Genomic DNA, 26,125 nt, shown 5'->3' on the forward strand with positions numbered 1-26,125 from the left:
ACAAACGCCGAGCATCCCTAGATATTGATAATAATGATGACAAAGAAGAGAAGAAGACGGCAGGTCGGTGAACCTGACCCTTACGGCATTCTAGTTGATTGTGAGGTTGGATGTTTGGTTTCAGCAGCAACAAGAACAAAAGAAAAGAAGAAGACAAGGAAGAAACTGTTTGAGAGGAATGAAGAATAAACAACAGCGTAGAGGAAAGAGGGATATGGACAATAAATTCAGACGGCCTGTGTGTATCCGATTCGATGCTTTCTCCGAGGCTGCAATGGTATCATGTCTTTCTTTCTCTTCTCTGGGTAATAAACAAAATTTCGTAGAAGGAAATATAAAGGAAGTCGGTTTCGGAGGAACAAGCCTCCATAAGAATCTGTTTGCTCGCTCGCTGGCTTGCGCCGTCAACAGCAGCCGCCGGTTGGTTCCCCTCGTGTTTCTGTCATCTCAACAATCCTCAACGTCCAGGCACAGGTCTCCTCCTAGGCAGGACCATTCGCCATGGGCAGAGGGGGTAGGGCCTTCTCAAGGCTATCGCGGCTGAAAGGGCCCCTGGTGCCTTGCTTGCCGGAACCCTGCGTCCCGCTCCTCGCCCGACCAGACTCTACACCAATTCCACTGTCGGCTGATTCAGGTTTCGTCAGGCGCTTGTCGTTACTGTTGCCAAACGGTGCCCCAGCGGTCTTGGGTGGTGTCGGGGGCGCTCTCGAAGGCGCGTCGTGGATGTGCGAGAGTGTCGGATTGCCATAGAAGCCCTGAACATCCTTGGCTGGCGTCACGGGCCGCGACTCGGCTCCGCGACCACTGACCCGGCTTGCGCTGCGATCACGACCGCCGGTCGTGGATACTTCGCCAGTCTCCTCAACTGTCTCTAACACCGGGTTGTTGGTCGAGTCACGGCCGTTTGAGGGGGTCGCTCCAAGCAAAGATGGGGCGGCGGCCGTCGCGATCGAGGGGAATATGCCGGTGGATGCAGAGCCAGACGTTCTCAGGGTACGATCCGGAACACCCTGCTCGGTATGGCCATGCTTTTCAGACTTGTGCGCGGCTTCTTCTGCTCGTCGCATGGTCTCTTCAGCCTCGGGAGATCTGGCTCCAGAGGAACGGCCTGGCGGTGCCGGGGGCTGGTGTGTTGGCGCAGTAGGGTAATTGTTGCTTGTCGATTTGCGACCGATACTGCTCCAGCTTGGGACGCGATGCTTTTCCTTCTCGGCAGCGCCATCCGCAGCATGCTCTTGTTCCAGCCGCTCTGCCTCCTCGCGAGATATTGTGATCCCTTCCATGAAGTTGAGAAACCTATCGCCGTACTGCTCTGGAGGTAGGGCAGAGATCTGATTCCGATCGTGGGAAAGACCCTTCCAAAAGTGTTCGATCTTCTTGATCATTCCGTACTATATACAATGTCAGTATCTCCCTTCTCGAGGACAAAAATGAAGGAACTTACATGGGTGAGGCAGTCGATGACTCCCAGGTAATAAATCTCATCACCCGGTGTGTCGTCCTCGTGTGTAGCTCTCATGCCCCCATCATCCTGATAGAAGATCGAGTCAGACTTGGCGCCCTCCTCAAGAACATCGGGCATGCCAGCCGACGATCTTCCCATCGGCACGGGTCGCTCAGCCTTTATGATCTGCCGCATCTGGGCGGCACGGCGTTGGTTCTCCAGCTTCGAGGGGGTCCGCATCAGCACTTGATTGGGGTCCTGTTCCACCTGCTCGCCGCCGGGGCTGAAGACCTGCAGGTTCCGTGCACGCAGATTCTCGTCATTTCCTTTCCGGATGTCATGAACACCTATCAGAAGGGAGTAGTCCATGATTTGGAGCTTCTGCATCAGCTTGACATCCTTCTGAAGCTGTTCCATAAAGAGCCGCTTCTTCTGCAGGCCCAGTTCGAGGTGCCGTTGCCGCCGCAGCCAGTTCAGGTCCTTCAGCGTCGCCCTCGGGTTCTTCTCCAGGTCCTCTTCCTTATAGTCTCTCCCGATGGTCGATCCCTTCAGGTCGAAGGTGGTGTGGATATCTCGGTGCGGCGGAAAGAGGTTGTTCATGACGACAAAATGGATCTTCCTTCCCCATGGTGTCTTCACCCTGTGCAGACCATAGAACTGGGAGAGAAGCGTGTTCGGATTATCGGTGACATGTTGATAATACTCCTTTAGTATCCTCCGAAGGAACTTGTGCTCAGCATGGTGGATCGTCTTGATGATGAACCTGTAGTCCCTGGAGAAGTAAAAGAAGCTCCCGCTCTTGCCGGGGGACCCGAGCTCGGAGAGGATGTATTTGCCTGTCAGGGACATCAGATAGTCGGCTGGGTCCAGGCGGAATAGCTGTCGCAGATGTCGAAACACCCAGGGCGCATAGTCCTTGAACTTAAAATCGTACTTTGCTGAGGGAACGAGCTCGTTGCCGGTGCTGCAGCCAGACGTCATTAGCTTTTACCCCCCAAACTGCAGCATGTCTCAACAGGAATAGGAACGGCAACCTTGCAGACTTACATATCGAACGTGGTCTTCGCCTTGGCCTCAAAGTCCGCATCCGTCAGTGGACGGTCCAGCTTGGCATTCGTGCGAGACACCGAGACGCGGATGCCCGTGAGCATGTTGTAGGCAGTCACCCAGTTTGCATGTTTCTCATCGACCTTGTTGCCGATCAAGACGCGATCATCGTCTTCCTCTTCCTTCCTCCTCCTCTTACTAGCCCTCTTCTGCCTGTACGCCTCGGCCCACCTCATGGCGTCCTCGTCGGGAAAGGCCTCGTCTCGCGGGAAATCGCTGTGCATGGAGCGGGTGTTGCGCCTGACCAGGTTGATGGAGGCGCGCCTGGCACCACTGGGACCTGAGCCGGTCGGCGAGAAGCGCCCGCTGGCGAGAGCAGTGTCCACGCCGTCTCGTGACCCACGGGGCTGACCGGACCTGGGCACCTCCAGGGTGTGACGATGTTTCAGCCCTGCGCTTGCGGGGTGGAGATTAGACGTGGAGGCACTGAATCCCGTGTTACCCGACATCTGGGCTGGAGAGGAGAATCGCTGGGCGGGTGGCGCGCTGGCGTCACTTGCCGTCGGCAGCTCGCCCTTGCTCGGCTGGTTCGTGGGCACAGCTATGGGGGAAGGCTGTGGTCCGGTCATCGAGGCGATAGAAGTTCTTATCGACGGGGGTTCGGCATAGCTCATATTACTTGAGGTTCGGTCAGCCGTACCGTTGCCATTGGGCAGGTTTGGCCGCGGAGAGACAGTCCGGTCGGGCAGCGAGGTGTGGACGGGAGCAGCAGCGCCGTTGGGTCGCTGCTGCAGCTTTTTCAGGTCATCTTGTTGAGGGTGATGGAACCCATTGAGGGTGTGCTCCCCGTCGCGGTCGGTGACACCGTTCTGCAAGATGCTCGTGCTCATAGTCGAGGTTCTGGTGTCGAGCCCGTTGGTGTTGGGGGCGGCATCCGAGGTATCGGTGGTGTTGGTGGAGTGGGAGGAGCTGCCGTCAAAACTATCATTTGAGGTGTGCGTGTTAATAACGTGAGGGATCTGTCCGTTGACCTTAAGGTCGATGTTGGCCATGCCCTCGTACTGGGGGTCCTCGTTCAGGCGCAGTACCCCTGAGCTGTGGCTATAGATCGGGGTGTTGTGATCATTCAGGAAGGAGGGCATTGCTGATGAGGCTGCTCTGCGTCGTGGACGGATGGCTGCCGTGTTGATTATACTAATAGGGGAGAGCAGCGCTTTGTCACCCCTGATGCTGCTGCTGCTGTCGTGACGAAGGGGCCAGGAGGGGTGACAGAAGTCGGAGTGTAGCCCAGACGCAGAATGACAGCAACGACTGCCCTGAGGCAGTTGGCCGAGATCGCAAGTGGACAAGGAGGGCGGAGTCAGCTGGAAGGAGAGAGATTGGTGTCACTCAGGCAAGGAGTGGTGCTGACTCGACGTGTGTTCGTATGCGTTGGTGATGATGCAGGTCGAGGTCGAAGAAAGGATTTAGGAGATAACGAGACTGGACAACCGCGCCGGCATTGCTCGAGATTTTGCGGCACAATGGACCAGACAGTCAGTCAATCGACGTTGGAGAGGATCGAGCAAAGGCCAGGTCAGAGCGTGGTGTGGTGATGACGAAGCGTCTTGAAACTTGGGAGCGGGTCGCTAGAGGAGGTGAACTAGGTCGTGAGCTGTCGCGTCTGGCGCAGACGAGTGCGTGCTGATGCTGATGCTGATGTGCTTTGCTGATGCTGGTTGGGGGAAGGCGTGTCTTACGTTGGGGGTCGGATCGTGGTCGTCGTTTCGGGTCGAGGTCGTGAACGATAAACAAAAATTGTTGCCGGAGGAGGGGGAGAGAGGAGTCGTGATCGTTGAACTCGCAGCACAGTACCGAGTAGGAGGGTGAGGAGGAGTAGGTAGTGGTGGTGGAGGGCTGAGTGTGTGTGAGTGAACTGAGAGATTGGGGGAGGTCGTCGTCAGTCAGCCAACGGTACTAGTCCGCCTTGGAAGTGAAGACTTTGGGGCTGGGACTGGAAGGGCTGGGCGGGAATTGAAGTGAGAGCAAGGCACCTAGGCCAGCGTGGTGGAATTGGAATTAGAATTGGGGAAAGGAGGTTGGGTCCAGGGTGTCAATCTTGGTTTAGGGGGTGCCTATGGGGTTTAGTGCTATGCCGGGGCAGTCCACCGTCCGTCCCACCTGGGCAGCCCACAGCACACGCCACACAGTGAGCTGTTAAAGCGCTACTGGGGCACCACTGGGATGGTTTTGCAACCACCCACGGTGCTGATAGCACACTGTAGGGCGGCCCCGCGAGAAAGGGCCTGAGGCCCAGGGCCAGTCAGTGCTGACGCCGCGGAGATGAACGGGATTGGAAGACTCAAGACCCACTCTGCCACTCCAGCCTGGACGGATACGAGCGTCTTTGGCTCTGCATTACTGCATTAGATATGCAAGCCCACGTTGTTTTAGTGACAGCCGGACTGATGCTTTGCTGCAAGGGGCTCTGATAATGCTACCATGGTATGGATGAAGACACAGCCCTTCCCCACATGTCAATGCTCTCTCCTCTAGGACAAGTAAAACATCCACGATCATTATCAGATGCATTCACTATACATGGCAGTAGTATTTTCTCTTCGTGACGTAGTTTCATGTAATGTCTTCTCGAAAAGACAGAGTGATCTGCAGACAACCATCTCAGCGTCCACCACTAGCCCAGTCAATACGACTCTATACTTAAGTTTCGCTTGTCTGTATTCTACTACGAGGTCAGCAGTAACTGCCGTTCTACCCGTCTCACCCTCCCAGACTTGGCTTGCAGGCTTGAGAGAGAGAGAGAGAAATACAATTGCCAGCCGGATTTTAATGGCTGACCGTTGTCCGATCTGACGACGGATCCTGCCCGTCCGCCATGGATCTTAATAGCAGCTCCCAATCCCGAGAAGACCCACACAATCTCCAAGAATAAACACCGCTGTTACTAGAGTACTGCGTAGTCCTGCTGCATGCTGCTACAGAGTTCGTCCGGGGAAGAACAGAGGCATGACACAATGAGCGCATCAAAATAAAACCAAAGCAAGGATGGAGAAGACAGATAGAAGAGGGAGAAGAAAGAAAAAAGAGAGCTGCTCAACAATACCAGATTCCACCCATTCATGGATTGATTCTGTTCAGCTTCAATATTCAAGCCTAGACTCAAAGAAAAGAAGAACGTATTTCGAATTTCAACTCTGCCACAAGAAAACAAACCCCTGAAGGTCTGTCCTCCTGCAGGGTCCTGTATGAGGTCACCGCCAAAACAACTCATCGGGCTGCAACGCGCATGTTGAGATCGACGCTGAAACAGGAAAATAGACTGCTCTCAACTACGCGGGATAAAGAAAACGCACATCCAGTCTCAAAGATCCAGTTCGCCTTTCCCCTGGCCTCACCCCCTCGCTCTCGCTCTCGCTCACTACGGAGGAGAACATGAGTCATAAATCAGCAGACAGGGCAATACTATTGACTACAGAGTATGAAGCCATCGAGAGAGAGAGAGAGAGAGAGAGGCAGTGAGAAGGCAATGCCCTCGCATTTCATCCACACGGCCAGCACATGAACAGAGAAGTACTGTGCAGGAAGCCAGAGAGGGTGGGGCAACAGAGCTCAGCTGGACAGGGCTGAAAGAGAAAGGAAGAGAAAACAATTGAGATGAACACTGGATCCAAGCCTTGCACAGCCTCATCCACTCCCGCTTCCCCAGGGAATCTTGTAAGAGATCCACTTCTCATAAAAACAGAAAACAAGGGATGCGTGAAAGAGAAAAAAAACCCCTCCACTGCCAAACTGCCAAGGCTTTCAACGAGATTTCTGTTTTGTCATCAAATGTAAGTATCATTGAGACCTTTTCTCTGTCCAGTACAGAAAATGGTCCGGAGCATTTCGATGTGAGGTAGACACCGGTGCGATGCTGTACGTTTTCGACGGCTCGTTGACGATGGGCGTTAAAACTATTAAAGTTAATTAAACTTGATTTCTGATGCAATTGGTCTCGAAATTTACGGCTGAAGAGCTGTGAAACTGCATATATCTACTGAAAAGAAAAAGGTCCTCATATATCTGGTTCTTCAGACTACACCACCAATGACAGTTGTGGCTTATGTAACCCGGAGTGTCTGGTCCTTGGTGCTCGTATATAATAGTGGAGTGACTTGGTTCGGAACGAGTGTCAGCAATGCCCATCATCATGGCAATAATCACGTGGATCAACACGGTTGCCTCCCTTTTGAATTTTCATTCATAGTAAAATATCTATCCTATACCCCTTAGCCCTTCTCGTCATGAGTACGGATACAATTAAGCCCCAGCCACGACGGCCAGCCCATCGTAGATCATCCTCTTGACCGCCCAGAACGTTGTCGCGCCTTGCATGCCAGCCATTGCACCAGCGGCGCTCGGCAGCCCGATGCTCTCCACCTCGATCTTGCCCGTCGCACTTTTACGCACGGCGACGGAACCATCAATTAGTAGCGTGCCCTCGCCCCGGAACTCGGCCGTATGCCCTGATGTCTGCATTGCCCTCCGCAGGTCCGCCAGACGAAGGTCACCCACGTGGAGGGGTTGTGCCACGGATCGCGAGGCCGAGGCCATGGTGGTCGGAAGGACATCGAGAGTCGGCACTACCGCCGTGCCACTACTGTTGGCGGCTTGCTCCTCGTCCGCGTGCTCTTTGGACCCATCTGTCTCTGTCTTGAGGCGCTTGTTGGAGGCCTGCTCTTCTGCCGCGGCCCCAGGTAGGTGTGGGTGCGTATCGGCATTGCCCTCCGAGCCCAACAGCCTCGCCGTAACGGTCACGATGCCCAGTCCGCGCACATTCTGCCACTTCAGCCGCCGCACGAGCGGGTCGGCGAGTTTCACCACCCAGGCGTTGGTGTCCACGCTAGCATCGATCGAGACACCAACTTCCGGTGTATATACATCGGTCTTGGCGCTGCTGCCCTCCTCCATTGCTGATACGCCGAGCAGTTTCTTGCAGTCGGCTGCGAGGGCCATTGTTTCTTCCTCGTTGCCCGACACAAGGATGAGTTTGCGCGGGGCGATCAGCGGAATGAGCATGTTCAGTGAGCGCTTGTCGTGCAGACCGCTGAAATCCACAAACGCGATGCGGAGGCTGACGGATAGTTTCTCCTTCGTGATGATGAGTTTCGACGGACCCAGATTGGGTTCTTCTTCCTCTTCTTCCGCCAAGTCGTCCTCCTCGCCATCCGCTTGCGAGCCTTCGGATGGTAGTGACATGGCCACGTCGTCGGAAACAGCCCTGTTGAGCTGAGGTCGCTTGTTGCCGGCGTTGCCCTTCTTACCGACATCGTCCCACTTGCGCTTCTTCCCCAAGAACTCTTCGTCCTCTTTTTTGACCGCACCCTGGTCCTGACCTTCATCCTCGCGCTCTTCGGCCTTGAGGAATTCTTCTGGGCGGATGATGTCACCAAACTCGTCGTTTCTCTTCTTGCGTATTGGAATTGGGAAGATGCGTTCCCTGCCCTTCTTCTCGCGCACATCAAAGTCGTGCACGCCTTTCTTCTTGACCAACACATTGATGCCCAGGTCCTCATCTTTGAGGACAATCTTCTTCCGGCTTGCCTGACCCATTGTCGTTGATATGTTCAGGGCTCTGCCTTGCTGTTCGTTATCCGATGCATCAGACTCCGTGGATGATTCGGATGAAGCATCGTCCACACCATCGACCACACCTTCCAGAGCTGTCACCCCTCCCGTCTGCAGTGTCGCCTGTAGTTGTCGCTGTGTGGCAAGCCACTGCTGGTAAATTGTCAGCTCATCCCCTACAAGAGGTTCTTTAGTGGCCTCTGCAATCTCCATCTCGCGCCCTCCGCCGTAGACCTGTTCGAGCGAATCCCCACTGCTCGACTCCTCTACAGCAACACCGTCCTGTCGCTCGTTCCACAGATCCCATAATGTTCTTGAGATAGATGGTGTGTCCTGTGAGCTCAGATTCGGCTTCTCGGTCAGGATCACCAGGTTCTTCGGGTCCTGTGCAATTGACCTGAGCACTTCCTTCGAAAATCCCCACTGCAGACTGCGGTCGCTCGCGAGAATGACCAATCCCTTTGTCCAGTTCTCCTCTGTGGACCTGCGCAGGAGGCGGTCGACCTGCGACTTTCTTTCCAGCAGCTTGAGATGCTTAAAGTCAAAGGGGCCAGCCGCCTTGCCCTTCCTGCTGTCCCCATTCACATTTTTGGAGGTGTCGGCCACTGCTTCAAACTCCCGTACAATATTCTCGTCCATCCACTCGAACATGCTCCTTGCGTGTCGTAGGGTGCTGCTGATGTTCTTTGCCGCCAGATAGAGATGCGCCTCGTTCAGAGTCTTTGTCTCGTTCTTGGCAGCCTCCTCCCTCCAGGCATGCTCCATCAGATATGATAGTTCGAGAACACGGGCGCTGGAGTCCACCGGCACCAGAACAGTACCACCTTTAGCCACGCATGCTCGTATATTGTCGAGGAGCTGCTCATCTCTCTTGGCGCGAGCAAGAGGCGTTGGCGTGCGACTGCTGCAGACGAGTGCGGTGGGCTTGCGCAGCTGCTCAATAACCTCCGCTCCGCCGTGACCACCTCCTAGCCATGCCGCGCCTGCGAACACGTTTTCACGAGCCTGACTCCAATCGACAGCGTAGACAATCGACTCGAGGCCATGTTGAATATGCCATATCGTACCACCAAGCGTATGTCCTGAATTGTAGGCGGTGATTGTGAGGCCGTTCAGAGGTGGAGAGAAGGGCGAGGGCAGAGGTTGGTGTGGCTGTGAGTATTTGAGTGGTTGTATGAGGGAGAAATACTTTGCGATCTCGTCAGAAGTCGGCGCCTGGCGCAAGAAGTTGTCATCGGAAGACGCAGACTGGGTATACGCATATGATGCTTCGGCAAGGGAGCCATGATTTATGGTTGTCGCAGCAGCAGGAGTAGAGGCATATAGATCTTGTAGGAGGGTTCGCCCAAGGTCGATGACTGGTCGCGTCGCATACACAGGGATTCGAGTGAACAACGGGAAGTTCTTGCAGCAGTGTGCATAGGCGGCGAGGTGGGAAACGGTCGCATGGGTGAGGAGAATCAACGACAGTGTCGGAACTTGCCTGTGAGGTTTTGGTCAGATCTCTCGCACTGCCATACACATGCGGCAAACCGTTCAGCGTATCGCCGTAGGGCCGTGTTCCCCAGGCCAAGAATCAACATACTTCTCGAGCTCCTTCAGCTTGTCAACATCAAAGGATTCATCCCATCCGACATCAATGAGGACCTTGACACCTCCATCAAGCTCCAGAAGAGACTGGGAGGCAGTAGACTCGGAGAGGGCCCCCTGCAGAGGGCAGAAGGTGAACATTGTCGCCCTTGTATAGGTATCGTGCCTATATCCACATGTTCATCCCGAGGCTACTAGCATGAGGGTTTGTTGTGTGAATGCGCCTAAACGAGACTCAAGTGCAGAGAAAGAACAAATACCAGAGACTAATGTTTGATGATTGACAGACAACTTTGGAGAAGTTCAAAGGGTTTGGAAAGAGTGAGATTGAGAATGGTTCTTGACTAAGGTTGCAAGTGATGTCGACGGTAGGTATGTGTGGTTTTGCGCCAAGCACATACCTCAAGGACAATAGCAGATTTACAAGTAGCTGGGCGTTGATCACTAACCCGAGGCAAACCTACAGGCATTAGGCTGCAAGGGTCCTCCTCCAAGTGAATGCTGCAGCAGGGGTGCACACTACCACTGACCACTAGCCTTGCCCTGTAGAGGCTAAGATTGGGTTTTGGAGGGGCACCTTACCCCCTGCACGGTTGTTTTTTTGGAGACTCCAACTTATTGCAGCTGCAGGTGTGGTCGCACTGGTGTGGTGGTCGAAGTGGTCACATCTGATTGAAGCTCTACCTGGTAATTACTTGGATGCAGTTGAGGCCAGCTAAACCACATCTTCAACACCAAAAGCCCCCTCAACATTGACGAGACAAAACGAAACCAGGTACTCTTCTGTGCCTTGACTTGCACTGCTTCATAAAAGCGCCACCCTGTTATTGTTTATTTCTATTCAAAGTGAATTATCGGTTCTCTCTCATGATGCAAGCCACAGTGCTCCTTTGACTGCGAGCTACCTGTCTAGTCATTTAAAGTCAATTTGCGCGAAGACAACAACGCCGCCCATTCCCACCCAGAACCCTACCAACAACCTTCGACGAGTTCCACAAGCCTCCTCAGAGCCCTCGAAAAACAACTCCGGCCGTACGTCACCCGAATAACCCATCGTCACCCCAGTGCGCCCAGCACCAAATCCTCGCGCGGGCCGTCAGTATGGATCAGTATCACGCCCTCGGCGCGGGCCAGCAGGACCCGAACGATCCATACAATCAGCACAACAATTCAGGCCAGGGCGCACCGAACCAGTTTCAACACCCCATTGCTCCCAACCCCTATCAGGGACAGCAACAACCAGCTCAAGGGCAGCAGTATTATGGCACCCCTTCGCCAATGGGCCCTGCTGGTGGTCCCTCGCCCGTGCAGACACAAGGATACTTTCAGGGTCAGGTGCCTTCACCGGATGGAAACGATATAAATGCTCAGATGGCAGGCATGTCGCTGGGCGCAGAGGGACGGCACACTGGCACGGGCAAGAGGAAGAAGAAGGACAGGCACGCGTACCACGCCGTGGAGAGCCAGGGCTCGTCACAGGCATTCAATGGCATCCCTCCGGCCGGGACTCCTGCGACCGCCTTCTTGAACGCTGACCCCTCAGGAACCTCGGGTTTCGTCGGTCAGCCAGGCATGTTGACGCCCCAAAGCCAGTTCCCTGCACCTGCTGGCGGACAATATACCCCGGGCAGCACTGCTTCTCCGGCCGAGTTTGCTTCGAGGAATGGTTCGACCGAAGCTGCAGTGGCCGCCGGAGGCCAGGCCAAGGTCTCCCAGGACGAGCTACCCAGTGTGCCTCTGGCCCGAGATGCTGCACAGCAATTCTATCTGACCAATATCTATCCAACTTTCGAGAAGCTCGTCCCGCCTCCCGCTGCTACCTCGTTTGTCGCTTTCGACCAGGGCAATTCCTCGCCCAAGTTCGCTCGCCTGACCATGAACAACATTCCGGCGACATCGGAGGCATTGCACACCACTGGTCTTCCTCTGGGTCTCATGCTCCAGCCGCTGGCTCGCCTGCAGCATGGCGAGAGCGAGGTGCCTGTTCTGGACTTTGGCACTCTTGGCCCGCCCCGGTGTAGCAGGTGTCGAGCGTACATCAACCCTTTCATGATGTTCCGGTCTGGAGGCAACAAGTTTGTCTGCAATCTCTGCACGTACCCCAATGAGACTCCGCCAGAATACTTTTGCGCAACATCGCCCCAGGGCATCCGTGTAGACCGGGATCAGAGGCCGGAGCTGTGCCGCGGCACCGTCGAGTTCGTCTGTCCCAAGGAATACTACAACAGAGAGCCTGTGGGTCTGCGTTGGTTGTTCGTCATCGATGTGACCCAGGAAGCTTATAACAAGGGATACCTGGAAGCATTCTGCGATGGCGTTCTGGCGACGCTGTATGGCGCAGGTGGTGACGAAGAGAAGGATGAGAATGGTGAGGTGAAGCGGAAGTTACCACCAAACTCGAGGGTTGGTTTCGTCACTTATGACAAGGAGGTGCATTTCTACAACTGCAGCGTAAGTCGTGGCCAGGGATCTATTGACCAGAGTATCTGTTACTGACCGAAAGTGTTCAGGCCGCCTTGGAGCAAGCTCAGATGATGATCATGCCTGATATCGATGATCCCTTCGTGCCCTTGAGCGACGGGCTTTTTGTGGACCCAGAAGAATCAAGGTATGTCTTTATTTTTTCCCCCCAAAGCCTGAAAAAAGAAGAGGAAATGAAAAGAAAAGAAACAAGGAGAATCATGATACTAACCTCAGAGATCCAGGGCCGTAATCTCCTCACTGCTCACCAGGCTGCCTCAGATGTTCTCAGGAATCAAGAACCCAGAGCCAGCTTTGCTCTCGACCCTGAACTCATGTGTATCAGCTCTGGAGAAGACTGGCGGAAAAATCATCTGCTCACTGGCAGCACTTCCCACGTGGGGTCCCGGTCGTCTCTTTATGAGAGATGACGGCAAGCACCCCGGTGGCGAGATCGACAAGAAGCTGTTCACCACCGAGCATCCTGGCTGGAGAAAAGTGGGCGAGAGGATGGCAGCCGTCGGAGTCGGTGCGGATTTCTTCATGGCAGCGCCGACGGGTGGCTATCTCGACATTGCGACTGTGGGCTATGTTGCTGCTATCACCGGTGGCGAGACCTTCTACTACCCGAACTTTATTGCCGGAAGAGACAATGCGAAGCTGTCGCTCGAGGTGAAGCACGCAGTGACGCGGGAGACCGGCTACGAAGCTCTGATGAAAGTGCGGTGCTCGAATGGGTTGCAGGTGTCTGGGTATCACGGTAACTTCATACAACACACCTTCGGCGCGGATCTGGAGATCGGCGTCATCGATGCCGATAGGGCGATTGGCGTCACATTCAGCCATGATGGGAAGCTCGACTCAAAGCTGGACGCGCACTTCCAGTCGGCACTGCTGTACACAACAGCAAATGGAGAGCGCAGGGTCCGTTGTTGCAACGTTGTGGCTAGCGTAAGCGATATTGCCAAGGAGAGCATCAAATACGTCGACCAAGACGCTGTCTACTCTATTATCGCAAAGGAGGCAGCGACCAAGCTGGCCAGCACGTCGGCCTCTATCAAGGACGTCAGACTCAACCTGCAGGAGAGGACGGTCGACGTCATGGCCGCCTACAGGAAACACTTTGTCTCACAGTCCTACCCCCCAGCTCAGCTCGTTATGCCCGACAAGCTGAAGGAGTTCTGCATGTACATGCTCGGACTGATGAAATGTCGCGCTTTCAAGGGCGGCAACGAAACATCTGACCGGCGTGTGCACGAGATGCGCATGATCCGCGGCATGGGCTGTCTCGAGATGAGCCTGTACCTCTACCCGCGCATGATTGCGCTGCACAACCTCCAGCCGGAGGAGGGCTTCGCGGATCCCGCAACGGGCCACCTGAAGCTGCCTCCTTCCATGCGCAACACCTTCAGCAAGGTCGAGCCTGGCGGTGTCTATCTGATGGACAATGGGCAGCAGTGCATGCTGTGGTTCCACGCACAGACGTCGCCGAACCTCATCCAGGATCTTTTTGGTGAGGATAAGTCGAAGCTACAAGACCTCGACGCGTACATGAGCGACCTACCAGTCCTCGAGACCCACCTGAATGCGCAGACGAGGAATATCCTGGAGTTCTGGAAAACCACGAGGGGGTCCAAGGGCTTGACGATACAGTTAGCGCGACAAGGCATTGACGGGGCGGAGTATGAGTGGGCGCGGGGTCTGGTGGAGGACAGGAACAATGAGGCACAGAGTTATGTGGATTGGCTAGTGGTATGTTATGTGCTTCTTGCCCCGTTGCCTCCTCCATAAGCCTTTTTCTTTTCATGGTTACAGGACAACTGCTGACATTGACCATCACAGAACATACATCGCATGGTTCAGCTCGAATTGGCTGGCCAGAGGAAGAAGGAGGTTGAGACGAGTGAGGGCTCGACACTCGGCAGCTTCGCGGGCCTGCGACCGGCATACTGGTAGTTTACGGCGCGTCTTTGTGGGTCTATTATGTACGACGATGATCATACAGGCATACCAACCTCTCCTTGGTCCGCATCATCATTCATATGACATTGTTAGGGGGTCCGCTTGGAGGGACCAGCTGTTTTGTGACCGTGTTGAGGGCTTGGCATCAACTATGCGACGAGCGAAAGTGTACTGAGGCTCCATTACTGTGGATGTGAGGCGACAGCTCAAAGGAGCCACAATATCGATTATGATGAGTATACAGAGAGCTGACCAGGATCCCTTTTCAAAGAAAATCAGTGCGCAGGGAGGTTTTGGCGTCTTGCAAAAATGGCATCTGATGAATTCCCTAGTCAATAACATGTTTGATGATGAATACGTTGCAACATGTATGGGCCAATTTACGAAACGACCAGTCCTCTCAGCTTCCGTTAGAGACATGCCATGCCAACCTTTCGTATTATACATGTTCTCCAGGTCCTTATGTAGGTGCTTCTTGACATGCCATCCGACAAAGGTCAGTCAAATTCAGCAAAGCAGCAGACCATTCGCGCAGCACAATGAACTCGACGCGGTGCTGGATAGACTCATCTCCCCCCCCCCCCCCCAAGGACAAGTCTCTCGATTCTGGCCGCAGCCTTTGCACAATCAGGTGCCGCAAGGACCTGCAGCCACGATTTGTACCACTCGATCTCAAACCTTGGGCAACGTCTGGCCGAAATTTGTGAAGTACACTCTGCTGTATTCACCCGGCGCGTAACCGTCGAAGGCTGTCCCGAGCCGTCCCGTCTAGGCGTCCTGCTGTGGGCTGTGTAATGCCATAGAAGGAATCGTCATGTCCAATGCAGGCCCCACGCGTGGACCAGACACTCTCTCGTACGGGCTGCAATATTTGCTGCCACTTCAAGGTTCTCGATGTCAGAGTCCCAAATTTAATTACCCTGGGTCTCGGAGATCCCTTCTCACTCAGTCACTCACTCACACGCACACTACACTACCTTTTCCCCGAGGGGACACACTCACATCGAGACTCATCTCGTCTGCGAGCTTGAGGACGTAAAAGAGTGATCATTATCCCCTATCTCGCTTATATTAAATCCCGTTCGCCTGCAGCTTGCCTGTGATTCCCAAGATGGTGAGACGGTGTGTACCGGGACTTGCATCTCGGCAATCTGAGACAAAGTGGGTACAAGAGAGGCTACAATGGCCTGACTGTGAGACATACATAAATGACTGGTCAAGGTGGAACGTTGGGCTTGTCTGATGCTGTGGTCTCGATGGCCGTGTAGGGCTGCAGGTGAGGCTTGGGCTGAAGCTCTGGGGAGTGGGTTGGTAGGTAATGGGTTTCGGCGGTAGCGTTGTGATGGCTGCAAGTGGACTCCATGGAATTATATAAGTGAGGTTTTGTGCTTCACCTTGAGGTCATGGCGAGTATGTGAACCCTAACCTATACTATCATCATGGTACGAACAGTTGATAAGACTTGTGCTGAGGGCCAACGACGTATCGAATGAGCTGAGATGGCCTCAGGCCCACCAAGGAATACCTCTTTTGATTATCTCTGAGACCAAAGATTATGATCAAGCCTAGTATACGTCAAATATATATTGGATAGACTCTCTGACTGATGTGATCCTTAAGATTTCTTGTCTACGCCAATCACAAAACTAGGGCGATGTGAGAGATGTGAATATAACACATTTTCATCATTTAGAAAAGTTGAGTCTCCTTGGCCATACGGCACGAGTGAGTACGATATTGTTCTGCATCGTTTGATCGCTGATTGTCTCCAACTCACCCAATATTCCAGTCCTGAAAAACCAGGTGGCCTTTGACTCCTGGCATGGGCCCGGGGCATCTAATTCACTTCATAGGAAAGAAAAATCAGCGTTCTGCCCGTATTCCTCGTTTTGTTTGTTTCTCTTTTATAACTGGAACCACCAAGTGCATAGGCGCCTAACGGACGTGGATTGTGTTTAGAAAACTTCAAAAACACAACTTGATGATCAAAAGGTGGCCCGTCATCATAGTACAAGTAGTCAATATCAATGGTTGGCTAGCCACATCGTAAGGCAGCCAAATATGACCTAAAGCAATTTATCACTCCCCAAAGCGCCAATCATTAAAGTCCAGTTCTTTCCTTCTTTTTCTTTCGTTTATATGTCTGTCTTCCTTCACCGATAATGACCTTCCTCGTCGCGTCAAGGGAAAAAATAGAAGAAGAAAGCAGTTAATCTCAACAACAATTGACCACTTGTACAGTCAAACGAATACACCAGCAAGAGAAAGTAAAGAAAATAACACACGTTGTCAGGCCACACGGCAGCCGGCCCTCTGCAGCTAATCAGGACATGAGGTTCTGGACGCCCATTCGGGTGTCACGCTCCGTCAAGACCCTGTTGATCTCCGCACTGCTAAAGACATACGCGAAGATATCGTAATCCGTCGGATGTCCATCTGCATGGCCAGACGAGTAGCTCGACGACGATGACGACGCCTTGGCCGTTCCCTTGCTCTTGCTCTTACTCTTGCTCGAGCTGCTGCCCGAGCCCGACCCGCCGCTCCGCCCGCCCTTCTTGGCGGCGTCCTCGGCAATCAGGCGCGCGGTGCTCTGGCTGCGGTCGTCGAACACGAACGCCACGTTCTCGAGCTGGCCCCGCAGGTTCGGGTCCCAGAGGAACACCTCGCGCCACATCTCGGCCATCTCGTGCGGCGGGTTGCGGCACGAGCCCAGGCCAAAGTCGCCAATGACCACGCTGCGGATGTCGTTGTACACGCAGATGGTGAGCGCGGCGCGCAGCTTCCTCTTGGCGAGGTCGCGCTCCGACTCGAACGAGTAGCGCGTCCCGTTGTGCTGCAGCTTGGGCCAGCGCGTGGGCACCACGGAGACGACGGGGAGGCCGCGCCACTGCGAGCTGTCGCGGTGTTCGTAGCGGTCATGGGGGCCACGGAAGACGACTGAGTGGTTTGTATGAGCATGGTCAGTCCTGAAGTGTCTTTTGGGTACGATATGAGATGATCAGATAAATAAATAAAAAGAGAATAAAGGGAAAAAAAATCTTGACTAAAAAAATCCCTTAAGCGCAGCCTACTCACCCACGGGATCAGAAAACAGGCCTCCCTCAGGAGGAATTGGATAGTTGACCTCCTTTGGGGTGGCCAGGTGTTGTGACAGGTTGCTGCGCCGGCACAGGCGCTCCTCGTAGCCTACAACGCCCGTCTCCCAGTCACCGCCGGGCCGGTTTTCGTTGGCGGCACAGATGAAGGCGACCTTGGTATCGTTGTTCTCAGCCGACCAGCAAGTGGCAAAGTCCACAGGATCACCCTCACGAACCCCTGCGTCGATCAACATGTTAGTAGTGACACACGATATCGCGGGATCACGATCCGGGGTGTGACGGGGCACGGGTGAAAGGTAGGACGATCAACGCCTCCGGGGTTTGGGTTCAGGAGCAACCTTACAGAAAATGGGTGGGTTGAGATTCATCGTGGGCCTGTGGGGGAATTCAGTATAAGACATGGCCAAAGGCTGGGCGAAGAGGTAGGCATAGCCGTTGAATGCTCCTGCGGAATTCTTTATAAACCTCTTGGTCTCAGCTGCCACTTCTGCTGGTCTGGGTTTGGACGACCTGGAGGAGCTTGAGGATGGCATGGCGCGAGGGTGCGACGTGAAGCTCTTGTGTGTGTAGGAGATCTTGTGGCTGATGGAATGTAGAGACAAAGAGGGAAAAGAGGGTAGAGACACAAAAGAGGGAGGTTGTTATGAAGTTGACTGTGGACAAGTTGAGAGCTAAAGGAAAAAATCTGTGGGTGGCCTGCGGTAGATGATTAAATACATTTCCAAGCCCCCCCTTTTCCCTCCCCCTTCGCCCCAAGACATGACTGGCAGACATGCCATGGACAGCAAAATTGGTAGAGGGGTGTCTTCGATCTGGGTGCAAAATGGATATCCAAGGAACGATGACGGGCCATTGCAAGCGAGAATGGAAGACCTTTTCACGGTGTGGCGTCACACAATTGTTTGATCACATTTCACTTATGTCTTGGATCCCCCAACAGGCAGAGTAGCTGGGAAACGGACGGAAAGAGGTTTATACTCAGCCCTCACGTCTCCGATGGGCAATGTCGATGGGCCCATGGCTTGGGGCCGAAAGGTAGGCTCAAGTAGGACCACTTGATCCAGATTCATGACCAACGATTCAGTACGTGAGATGAGGGTCCTATGTGGCCTCCCGCAACCTCCCACTGCAATCTGCCGCCGTGACACCAGATCTGTGTTGAGCCTGTAGATGAAGGCTGCGTGGTCAAAGTGTCCGTTGGGACCATCGCGACTCCAGTATCTTCCATGTTGCTCTTCTATGGGCCAGCTCCGCAATCAAAGTAAAAGAGTGAGACGGGGGTCGAAAAATGAAAGCTGAGCTGACAAAATTCTCGTCGGTCGTTCTGCCATAGGCAACTGTCCTATGTGGTGGCTGGGGGGGGGGGGGAGAACGGCGATCCAGCACGGTCCAAAGACTTACGACTTGTGAATCTTCTGATCTCTCGCCCCGGGGCTGAACTCCAGAAAATGGACAGGTACAGTGAAAAGACAAGTCAATCATCAGACTTGGCCACATTGATCAGAAGCCATGAGACTCGGTGACAGATCGGATCGGATAGCTCAGCACATACACATAATACAGCCCGGCCCGTTGACAAATCGGGCTGGACCCGAGCCTTGATGTGGTGGAGCTGCAAACGATTAGGTCAAATCAAAAGCAATTTCTTGCTTTTGCTTTTCAAGATGTATGAGTAGGACCCTTACATGTATCCCATCATTGCGTTGTAGGCCATCCTGTTGGGCTTTTCAAGGACAAACTCAAGAGCCAGAGTCTATTGACGACCTCGTGACACAGTCACAGAGATCCAGCTTGGGGCCGTCCTTGACAGCAGCCGATAATCGAGGCAACCTCGCACAGCTTATTGCATTATCCAGACTTTGGGAATCGAAGGTCCATGCTGACCTCAGCAATGACAGAAGTGAGCGGCTCATCACTTCGTGTTGGGAACTTGCGCCCACCACCTGCGCGGTACTTCTGCTGTCCGCGAGGACGTTGACACGAAGCCTCTGCCATGGTTGACTCAACTTGAGTCAATATTTTGAGGACTCCGTACCCGTGAGGGGAGAAAAACGAACACAGACCCAGAACTCTTTTGCCCCGATTTCATTTGTTGACGAAAGGCGTGGTCGAGCCACATGGAAGGTCAAGGCAGACATCGGATGTGACAAGTCAGCCGCATCGCATCTGCCCGTGTCCACAACATACGCAGGAATCAAAATTCTCTTTGTAACGTGGCGTAGCCGGTCTGGTTTGTTGTATGATATGTGTTACTTTCTGTCGATGGTGAGTGTAGGAGCGTAGCAGCGTAACTGTGCCTTGACGCGAGGACGAGTGGGCCCCCATGTGGAACTTCTCCATCTCGGTGAAGCTGAGTTATTGCTTACCTGACCCTCATCTTTCTTTCTCTTTCTTTTTTCCCTTGTTTTGAAGAGTATTGATACTGCCTTGCCGCACCGACGCATGCTTGTTGCGTTTGCTGGTGTTGATATCGCGTCCCTTTTGAGATCGTGTTTACTCAGTTGGTTGTTGATGCGATAAGATAAGTCGGGTACTGGCTAAATATCGGCACTTAACGGTCTGCTCCGCGGTTTTTGTGGATTATGTAATGTACTAAGCAAGTACGACCGCGTCTCATTTTTTGGGAAGAGCAATAGACGTCACTCCATAACAGCCGTCCAGGGGGCTGCATTGCTAGCTATTCAAATCAATAGCAACATCATGATCAAATTTCTGTGTGTCTGATCAACCCCTCGATCGATTCCATTCATATATCATCTCCAGCACGTTTAAGCTCGAGCAATGCGACCAGCTGGTCTGGCATCTGCTGCGAGGCGGTGCCAGAGCATTGCTGCTTCATCATCATCTCCTCATGGCTTGTCTCGAGTCCCACTCGCACTGCGCCGATATATAGCCAGCGACAGTGGAGCTCCACGATCCGTTGCGAAGCTGCTGGAGTGGAAGCCTGAAGGGTCTGCTGCCCGTGACATTGTTGTCAATGGCTACATTCGCTCTGTGCGGTCCATGAAGGCGCGGACTTTTGTTGCACTTGGAGATGGCTCTTCGCTTGCTGCTCTCCAGGCGCTCATTCCTGCGGATCAGGCTGAAGGGTGCGATCCAATTCTCCGATACATCTGCTGTCTCGGCTGCTTATTCTTGATACTGACCCAATTTATCGTCCAGCCTCGCAATTGGTGCTGCTATCCGCCTCAGAGGATCTTGGGTCCCATCACCGGGTGCCGGCCAGTCACACGAATTACACGTCGACAACGTTCAAGTGCTGGGTCCTTCAGACGCCAAGGTATTGGATGATTATACGACTTAGAACCTGGATTGGGATGCCCTTGTTTGCACGGATACTGACTGGTCTTCGATCTGAGCTTAGACTTTCCCGATCCAAAAGAAATACCAGACACCTGAGTACCTCCGAACGATGCCTCATCTTCGGCCGAGAACGCCTTTCAACTCTGCCATTCTCAGATTTAGATCCGAGGTCGTCGCCACCCTGACCCAGTTCTTCGCTAGCCGATACTTTGTCCAGACACACCCACCCGTCATCACCTCCTCGGACTGTGAAGGCGGTGGAGAGGTTTTCAGCATCGCTCCTGCGAACAAGACCGAGGATGAGACAGACGAATCCTTCTTCCGTGCTCCAAAATATCTCACTGTGTCCTCCCAGCTCCATCTCGAGGCCCTTGCTCAGTCTGTTGGCGATGTGTGGACGTTGGGGCCGACCTTCCGTGCGGAGCGGAGCGACACCTCTAGGCACCTAAGCGAGTTCTACATGCTTGAGGCTGAGATGAGCTTTGTGGACGACCTCGGCGGCGTCATGGACCTGCTGGAAGACATGCTGCGGCACACAGCTACCGAGCTCTATCAATCCAGGGTCGCTCGGGAGCTGAGGGCCCCAGGCAGGGACAAGAGTGCCGACGACTCTGCCAGTGACCGCGCCTCGCCCGATGAAGTCGACAAGAGGTGGCAGGGCTTGATGCAGCCCTCCTGGCCCCGGTTGACGTACACAGAGGCTCTCGACATACTCAAGACAAACCAGCATCTGTTCCGGCATGCACCTGTATGGGGCGACGGCTTGCAGTCTGAGCACGAAAAGTATATCGCCCGTGTGGTTGGGAACGGAAAGCCTGTCTTTGTCACCCACTACCCTCGCGACATTAAAGCATTCTACATGCGCCCCACGCAAGAGCATGAGCGGGACGCCACATCCCAGGAGACAGTCGACTGCTTTGACCTACTCGTCCCGGAATTCTGTGAAATCGCCGGTGGTTCCATGCGCGAGCATCGTCTGCCGCAGCTCCTGGACGCGATGAAGAGGCATGGAATTGTCATACCGTCTTCGGATGGCAGCATACAACCGACGTCACCAGCAGGCCCTCTGGACTGGTATGCCGACCTTCGCCGCTGGGGCTGTCCGCCTCATGGTGGCTTCGGCCTGGGTTTTGACCGCCTTCTCGGCTACCTGTCAGGTGTACAAACGATCCGGGACACCGTCACTTTCCCTCGGTGGTACGGACGGTGTGACTGTTGAGCGAAACAACTGTCCTGGACCTGATCGATCTGGGGTTGAGACTGGTCCTCCATCCTTACAGATCTGCTCATGCTGTGCTCGTCAAAGCTTGCCTACTTTGGCGATTCGTGTCACCTCTCTTCCGCAGCCGAGATATCTGCGACTGGGTGCCATCTTTGTGGTCCCGGCCCCATGCTGGGAAATCAGCATGCAGCTTTCCTCGCGAAGATTATGTGGGAACCGCAGTCTACACCTTGCTGGATCTAAGAACAAAGCTTGCACCTGACAGGTCTCGAGACGTTTCCTACATGCCAGGGTTGTGCGACTCTTCAGAGCTTTACGGCCTTATTCCCAATATTTCCGCAGAGATGCGTCTGACCTGCAGCTTGCCGTGTGGTGCAGCTCGACAGAGATTGACGAGGGGAAGGTGGGCGCCCTCCATGGCCCGAAGTCTAGCCATGAAAGCCAGCATCCGAGATGTAGTGACGGGACGACGGCCGCTGCCGGGCCCAGGCGTACGGTAACACGGCAATCAAAGCAATTTTCTTCTCACTTCGTGCATCCCACTTCCCTTGGACAAAAATACTGGGCGTGGCGTCAAGTGACTTGGCTGGCTATACTGTGGCGAGATACCAATGTAATATCTCACGGACAGATTCCCATTTGCTAACCGCGCCCAGGCCCAAGCGCGCGCTCCCTGTGCTTCGAATGCGTCTCTCCAGAAGATGTCTTCATACTCGACACAGCCTCGGATTGCAGCTCAAGGCAACGGGCGCTGCTACGATGTTCATCACATGCGTCAAGAAGGTAAGAAATTGCATCCATTGCTGTGCTAAGTATTGCAAGTTTTCTTCTTGTACGAGGTCCTGGTCCCTTGCCTGCCTCACATGAGTGAGCCTGGATGACCATGACCACCTTGCCAAACGCAGAAGAAGGGTTTCTGGGGACTAATAGAGCTTGGACAGACGGACTGACGCCTGGAGAGCCCCAGTTTTGGGGTTTGAGCTGCCATCCTGAGGTTGGTCCATGCATGGAGGAGTGAAGCAATTTCCACAGATCCCACTCCATCTGCCAGGTGATCATTCATACAGGGTCTTTCGCCTCACAAGCCTCTCAGAAGATCCTATGTTCAATCCTCTCTCTGGCGTATATTGAGCTGCCACTATTCTCCTCTTCATCACGCTGCCCACCCAAGGTCATCAGCCTGGTTTGTTCTGGCGGAACTAGGTTCCTCACAACACCTCCTAGCTCGTCTAGTGAAGAGCTATTCAAGGATTATCTGGTAACAGATGTTGTTTTCCTCGGCTCCATCCAAGGTTTGGCAGTGTCGATTCGAGTATTCTCGATCTGGGTCCAGCATGAGCGGTAGGACGACTTTTGGGCAAGACTAGTTGCCCTTGCCACCCAATACTGGCCCCAAATCACTTACGTCGCTTAGTTATGGATGGTAAGAGTCCAAGCGAACACGGAAGATGTTGCCTGTCATCCTCCATGTTCGCTCGAGCGTGCGAGCGCTGTTCACGAGAGCGGCTACAGAGAGCCGTCTTGATCGGACATTTGCTACCTTAGAAGGACCAATCGCATATATACTACTGTATTCGAGCCTCATGAAACCGCATCTTCGGCGGTATCAGACGTTGGGAAGGTAAGTCGACAACTACACTGACCCGTTGACAATTGTCAAGAGGAAGAACTTATGGGATAATCAACCCTCAATTACGACGACATGCTCGTGACTCTCTCAGACCGGTTGGACTGGAGGCTCTGCCAGGCCTGCAAAGAGTCGGCGAGTGAAATGCTCTATTCTCCGCTGAGGTGGAGCTCAGATGGGATGTTGGGACCTGTTCAGAACAAAGACGTGTACGCAGGCACGGAGTATGAGGAGTTCTCGGATGGCATCGAATTGTTGCAAGCACTGGTTCTACAAAAGTTTTTACAAGTGTTTATAGCGACAGTATATGGTTCATACTCTTACGAAAAGTTAAAATCATCATCTAAAGAACCCTGGTGTGCCCTGGTGTGCAGAAGCTCGCCGAAGCTGTCACGGATATAGAGCCCTCCAGAGTATACCAGCTTCTGGGCACATCAAGGGACAGCCACCAAGCACAACTCTACACGTCACTCGAAGGCCCCGTCGTCACATGTGGTAGGCAAAGCCGCCGAGGAGCCAAGGCGCGCAGACAAGAGCTTGGCAAATCACCTCAGAGCCCTTGCGAGGGGAGGCGAGGATCCGCAGCGAAGGGACCTTGGCCCAGGCCCCAGAGCCAAGAAACCACCGATCACCGTACTCGGGCTTCATAGTTCGGGCTGAGCGCGTAGAAGGGGGGAAATAAATTTGCTCATTAACAAGCTTATAATCAAGAATCAAACCTGTCGCCCCAGCCTGTTTGTGGAGTCCGGAGAACAGACCGCTCCGCGGCGCGATAAGTTTGTTCCGCAGCAGGGCCTGCTGGTACCTTGTGACACTTGACCTGCATTGAAGAAGAAGAAAAAAATAACGATGTCTACTGAAAATTGTCGACAAATCGTCCAAAGAGAGAGAAGAGAGGAAACACAGGAGAGTCCCCTTCACTAGAAAGAAAAGAGAAAGGAAGGGCTCATCATTCATTCATTCGGCACTCCGGCCTTACGGCACGTGGGTGGGCTGCCTGCTACGGACGGCTATCACGGCTTTCCTGCGGTGGTTACGAAACGGGGCTGAGACGCGCCAAAAAGAGCAGCCGCCCTACGTGTTCGTTTATTCGATAGTTCTGAGCCTTGGCGAGATTATGAGTAGCCGGGGGCGCGTACGAGATGGAAAGGCGAAAGAGGGACTGATTGAAGTGATGGTCTCGTACGATGTGCAGAGTCCTTTGTGCGTATGTGTGTGTGTATTGTGGGTGGGGGGGGGGGGAGGGTTTCATTTTGGACTTCCCTCTAACTCTTTTTTATTTTAATTTTTTTTAAAGAAAAGTTGATGGTGTTCACAGTTTGTACCCGGATCATCTTTTTTCTCGTATCTACGAGCTTGCCGGTAGTTGGGAAGAAGGGGGGGGGGGGGGAAAGCCCACCGCGGTATTACCGAGGGAGGGAACAAGGCGAACTACGGGGTGTCTCCAAAACCTGTGACGACGATGAAGATCCTTGGTCTGATGGCAGATTCAAAAGGAGTGAAAGAGGAAGCGAGTGGGCAGGAAAAAGGATACGGTTTTTCTTCCCACAAAACGCTGGCGGGTTAGTCCTTTGTGTGTGTGTGTGTGTGGATGTTGGAAGGAGTGTATGGTGGTGGTGGTTGGGACCCCCCCTTCTCTTCGTGTCCCTCCCCCCAGATGAACGAACGAGCGAAACCAACAGACACATTAGTACTGTGCATTTTTGGGAATGCTGCTGACATGCAGTGAGTAGTTTCGACCAGCACATCTTTTTGGATCTCCATTATCCCATCAAAGTAAAAGGTCCTGGCTATCAGATCCTGGGGCAATCCTTCTTCCTTGCTCAGCGCACCTGGTTCGGGCCCCAAGCCGTATGCATGTACCGCACCGCAAGTCTTGAAATTTTCCCCCCCCTTCTTCTCTCCCTCCTTCTCGTCCTTCGGTTGGTTGTTGAGAGTGTGGCGCTCGCTTTATCTCGGGCAATGTCACATGCATGCATGCATTGTTATGTATGCACGCACGGGGTCAGGGCCTCTATCAAGCATACTGTACATCAAAATAATATGCAGCATATCGCTGGCGTTGCACAAAGTTTGAAATTAGTTGAGATACCTTGTAATATGGCTGGGTTGTACACACAGGTCATGGTGATGATGATGAAGATGATGATGATGATAGGTGGTGTGGCGTCCCATAAAGTTAGTGTGGATACTGTCATAGTACGTATAGGTTTTTTAGAGCCTCCCGCATCCTGGTCGTTTCCTCCAGTCTAACTTCAAGGTTTAATCCTCTTCGAACAGAGGGACAAGGGTTAGTAGATGAGGGAGGTGAGAGGCCGCGTAAGCTTCTCTGTTAGCGGCTCCGCTTGAGCGCAACCCTCCATCCACATGGCAAGCCACGGGTTTGCGGCAAGGTGGGGGCAAGGGAAGGGGGGACATGGGAGCAGGGGGGTAGGAACAGGAAGTCCAGGAGGAGATGAGATTGATTGATCATGATTTCCTCCTACCACATCTTTTGTTCTACTGAAAGGAGGAGGATTATGATGATGGACATCAAGACACAAAACCTGGACTGCTACTAGCAACTATCTATACCTTGGTTGGTGCTATAATACGACAACCAGTAAAGAGTTTGTACTATAATTGTATATTGTACTTGCCTCGACTACGCGATTCAACACTCTTCCTCTCGCCTTCCCCCTCGTAAGCCCATCACTTACCCAATCTGGACGAGCGAAAAGCCTCAGCTGCCCTCCGCAGTTGGTGTTCAGTGGTATTCTGTCCTT

General features: G+C 53.5%; 5 protein-coding genes across 5 annotated transcripts; 2 read left to right on the forward strand and 3 right to left on the reverse strand.

Moving 5' to 3' along the window:
- Positions 1-482: 482 nt before the first annotated feature.
- On the reverse strand, positions 483-3,120 carry M406DRAFT_292728 (SAICAR synthase-like protein; the record flags this gene model as incomplete). Its single annotated transcript, XM_040919048.1, has 3 exons — positions 483-1,391; positions 1,445-2,408; positions 2,492-3,120. The coding sequence occupies 3 exons, from the start codon at positions 3,118-3,120 to the stop codon at positions 483-485; spliced, it is 2,502 nt and encodes an 833-aa protein (XP_040774068.1).
- Positions 3,121-6,715: 3,595 nt separating this feature from the next.
- On the reverse strand, positions 6,716-10,010 carry M406DRAFT_279151 (uncharacterized protein). The gene is made up of 3 exons (XM_040918372.1): positions 9,684-10,010; positions 7,283-9,581; positions 6,716-7,183 (listed from the first exon to the last, which is right to left on the reverse strand). Exons 1-3 carry the CDS (start codon positions 9,827-9,829, stop codon positions 6,791-6,793), a joined length of 2,838 nt encoding a protein of 945 aa, XP_040774069.1. The 5' UTR covers positions 9,830-10,010; the 3' UTR covers positions 6,716-6,790.
- A 785-nt stretch (positions 10,011-10,795) lies between these two features.
- On the forward strand, positions 10,796-14,366 carry M406DRAFT_279155 (uncharacterized protein). The gene is made up of 4 exons (XM_040918373.1): positions 10,796-12,139; positions 12,199-12,296; positions 12,394-13,900; positions 13,991-14,366. The coding sequence occupies exons 1-4, from the start codon at positions 10,967-10,969 to the stop codon at positions 14,102-14,104; spliced, it is 2,892 nt and encodes a 963-aa protein (XP_040774070.1). The 5' UTR covers positions 10,796-10,966; the 3' UTR covers positions 14,105-14,366.
- Positions 14,367-16,433: 2,067 nt separating this feature from the next.
- M406DRAFT_261961 (uncharacterized protein) lies at positions 16,434-17,741 on the reverse strand (the record flags this gene model as incomplete). Its single annotated transcript, XM_040917480.1, has 3 exons — positions 16,434-17,047; positions 17,186-17,425; positions 17,552-17,741. 3 exons carry the CDS (start codon positions 17,739-17,741, stop codon positions 16,434-16,436), a joined length of 1,044 nt encoding a protein of 347 aa, XP_040774071.1.
- Positions 17,742-19,989: 2,248 nt separating this feature from the next.
- On the forward strand, positions 19,990-21,730 carry M406DRAFT_260917 (asparaginyl-tRNA synthetase; the record flags this gene model as incomplete). Its single annotated transcript, XM_040917400.1, has 3 exons — positions 19,990-20,297; positions 20,371-20,488; positions 20,573-21,730. The coding sequence occupies 3 exons, from the start codon at positions 19,990-19,992 to the stop codon at positions 21,728-21,730; spliced, it is 1,584 nt and encodes a 527-aa protein (XP_040774072.1).
- Between the last annotated feature and the right edge of the window lie 4,395 nt (positions 21,731-26,125).

The sequence above is a fragment of the Cryphonectria parasitica genome, assembly GCF_011745365.1.
Source record: "Cryphonectria parasitica EP155 unplaced genomic scaffold M406scaffold_6, whole genome shotgun sequence".
In the NCBI taxonomy this organism is placed as follows: Eukaryota; Fungi; Ascomycota; class Sordariomycetes; order Diaporthales; family Cryphonectriaceae; genus Cryphonectria; species Cryphonectria parasitica.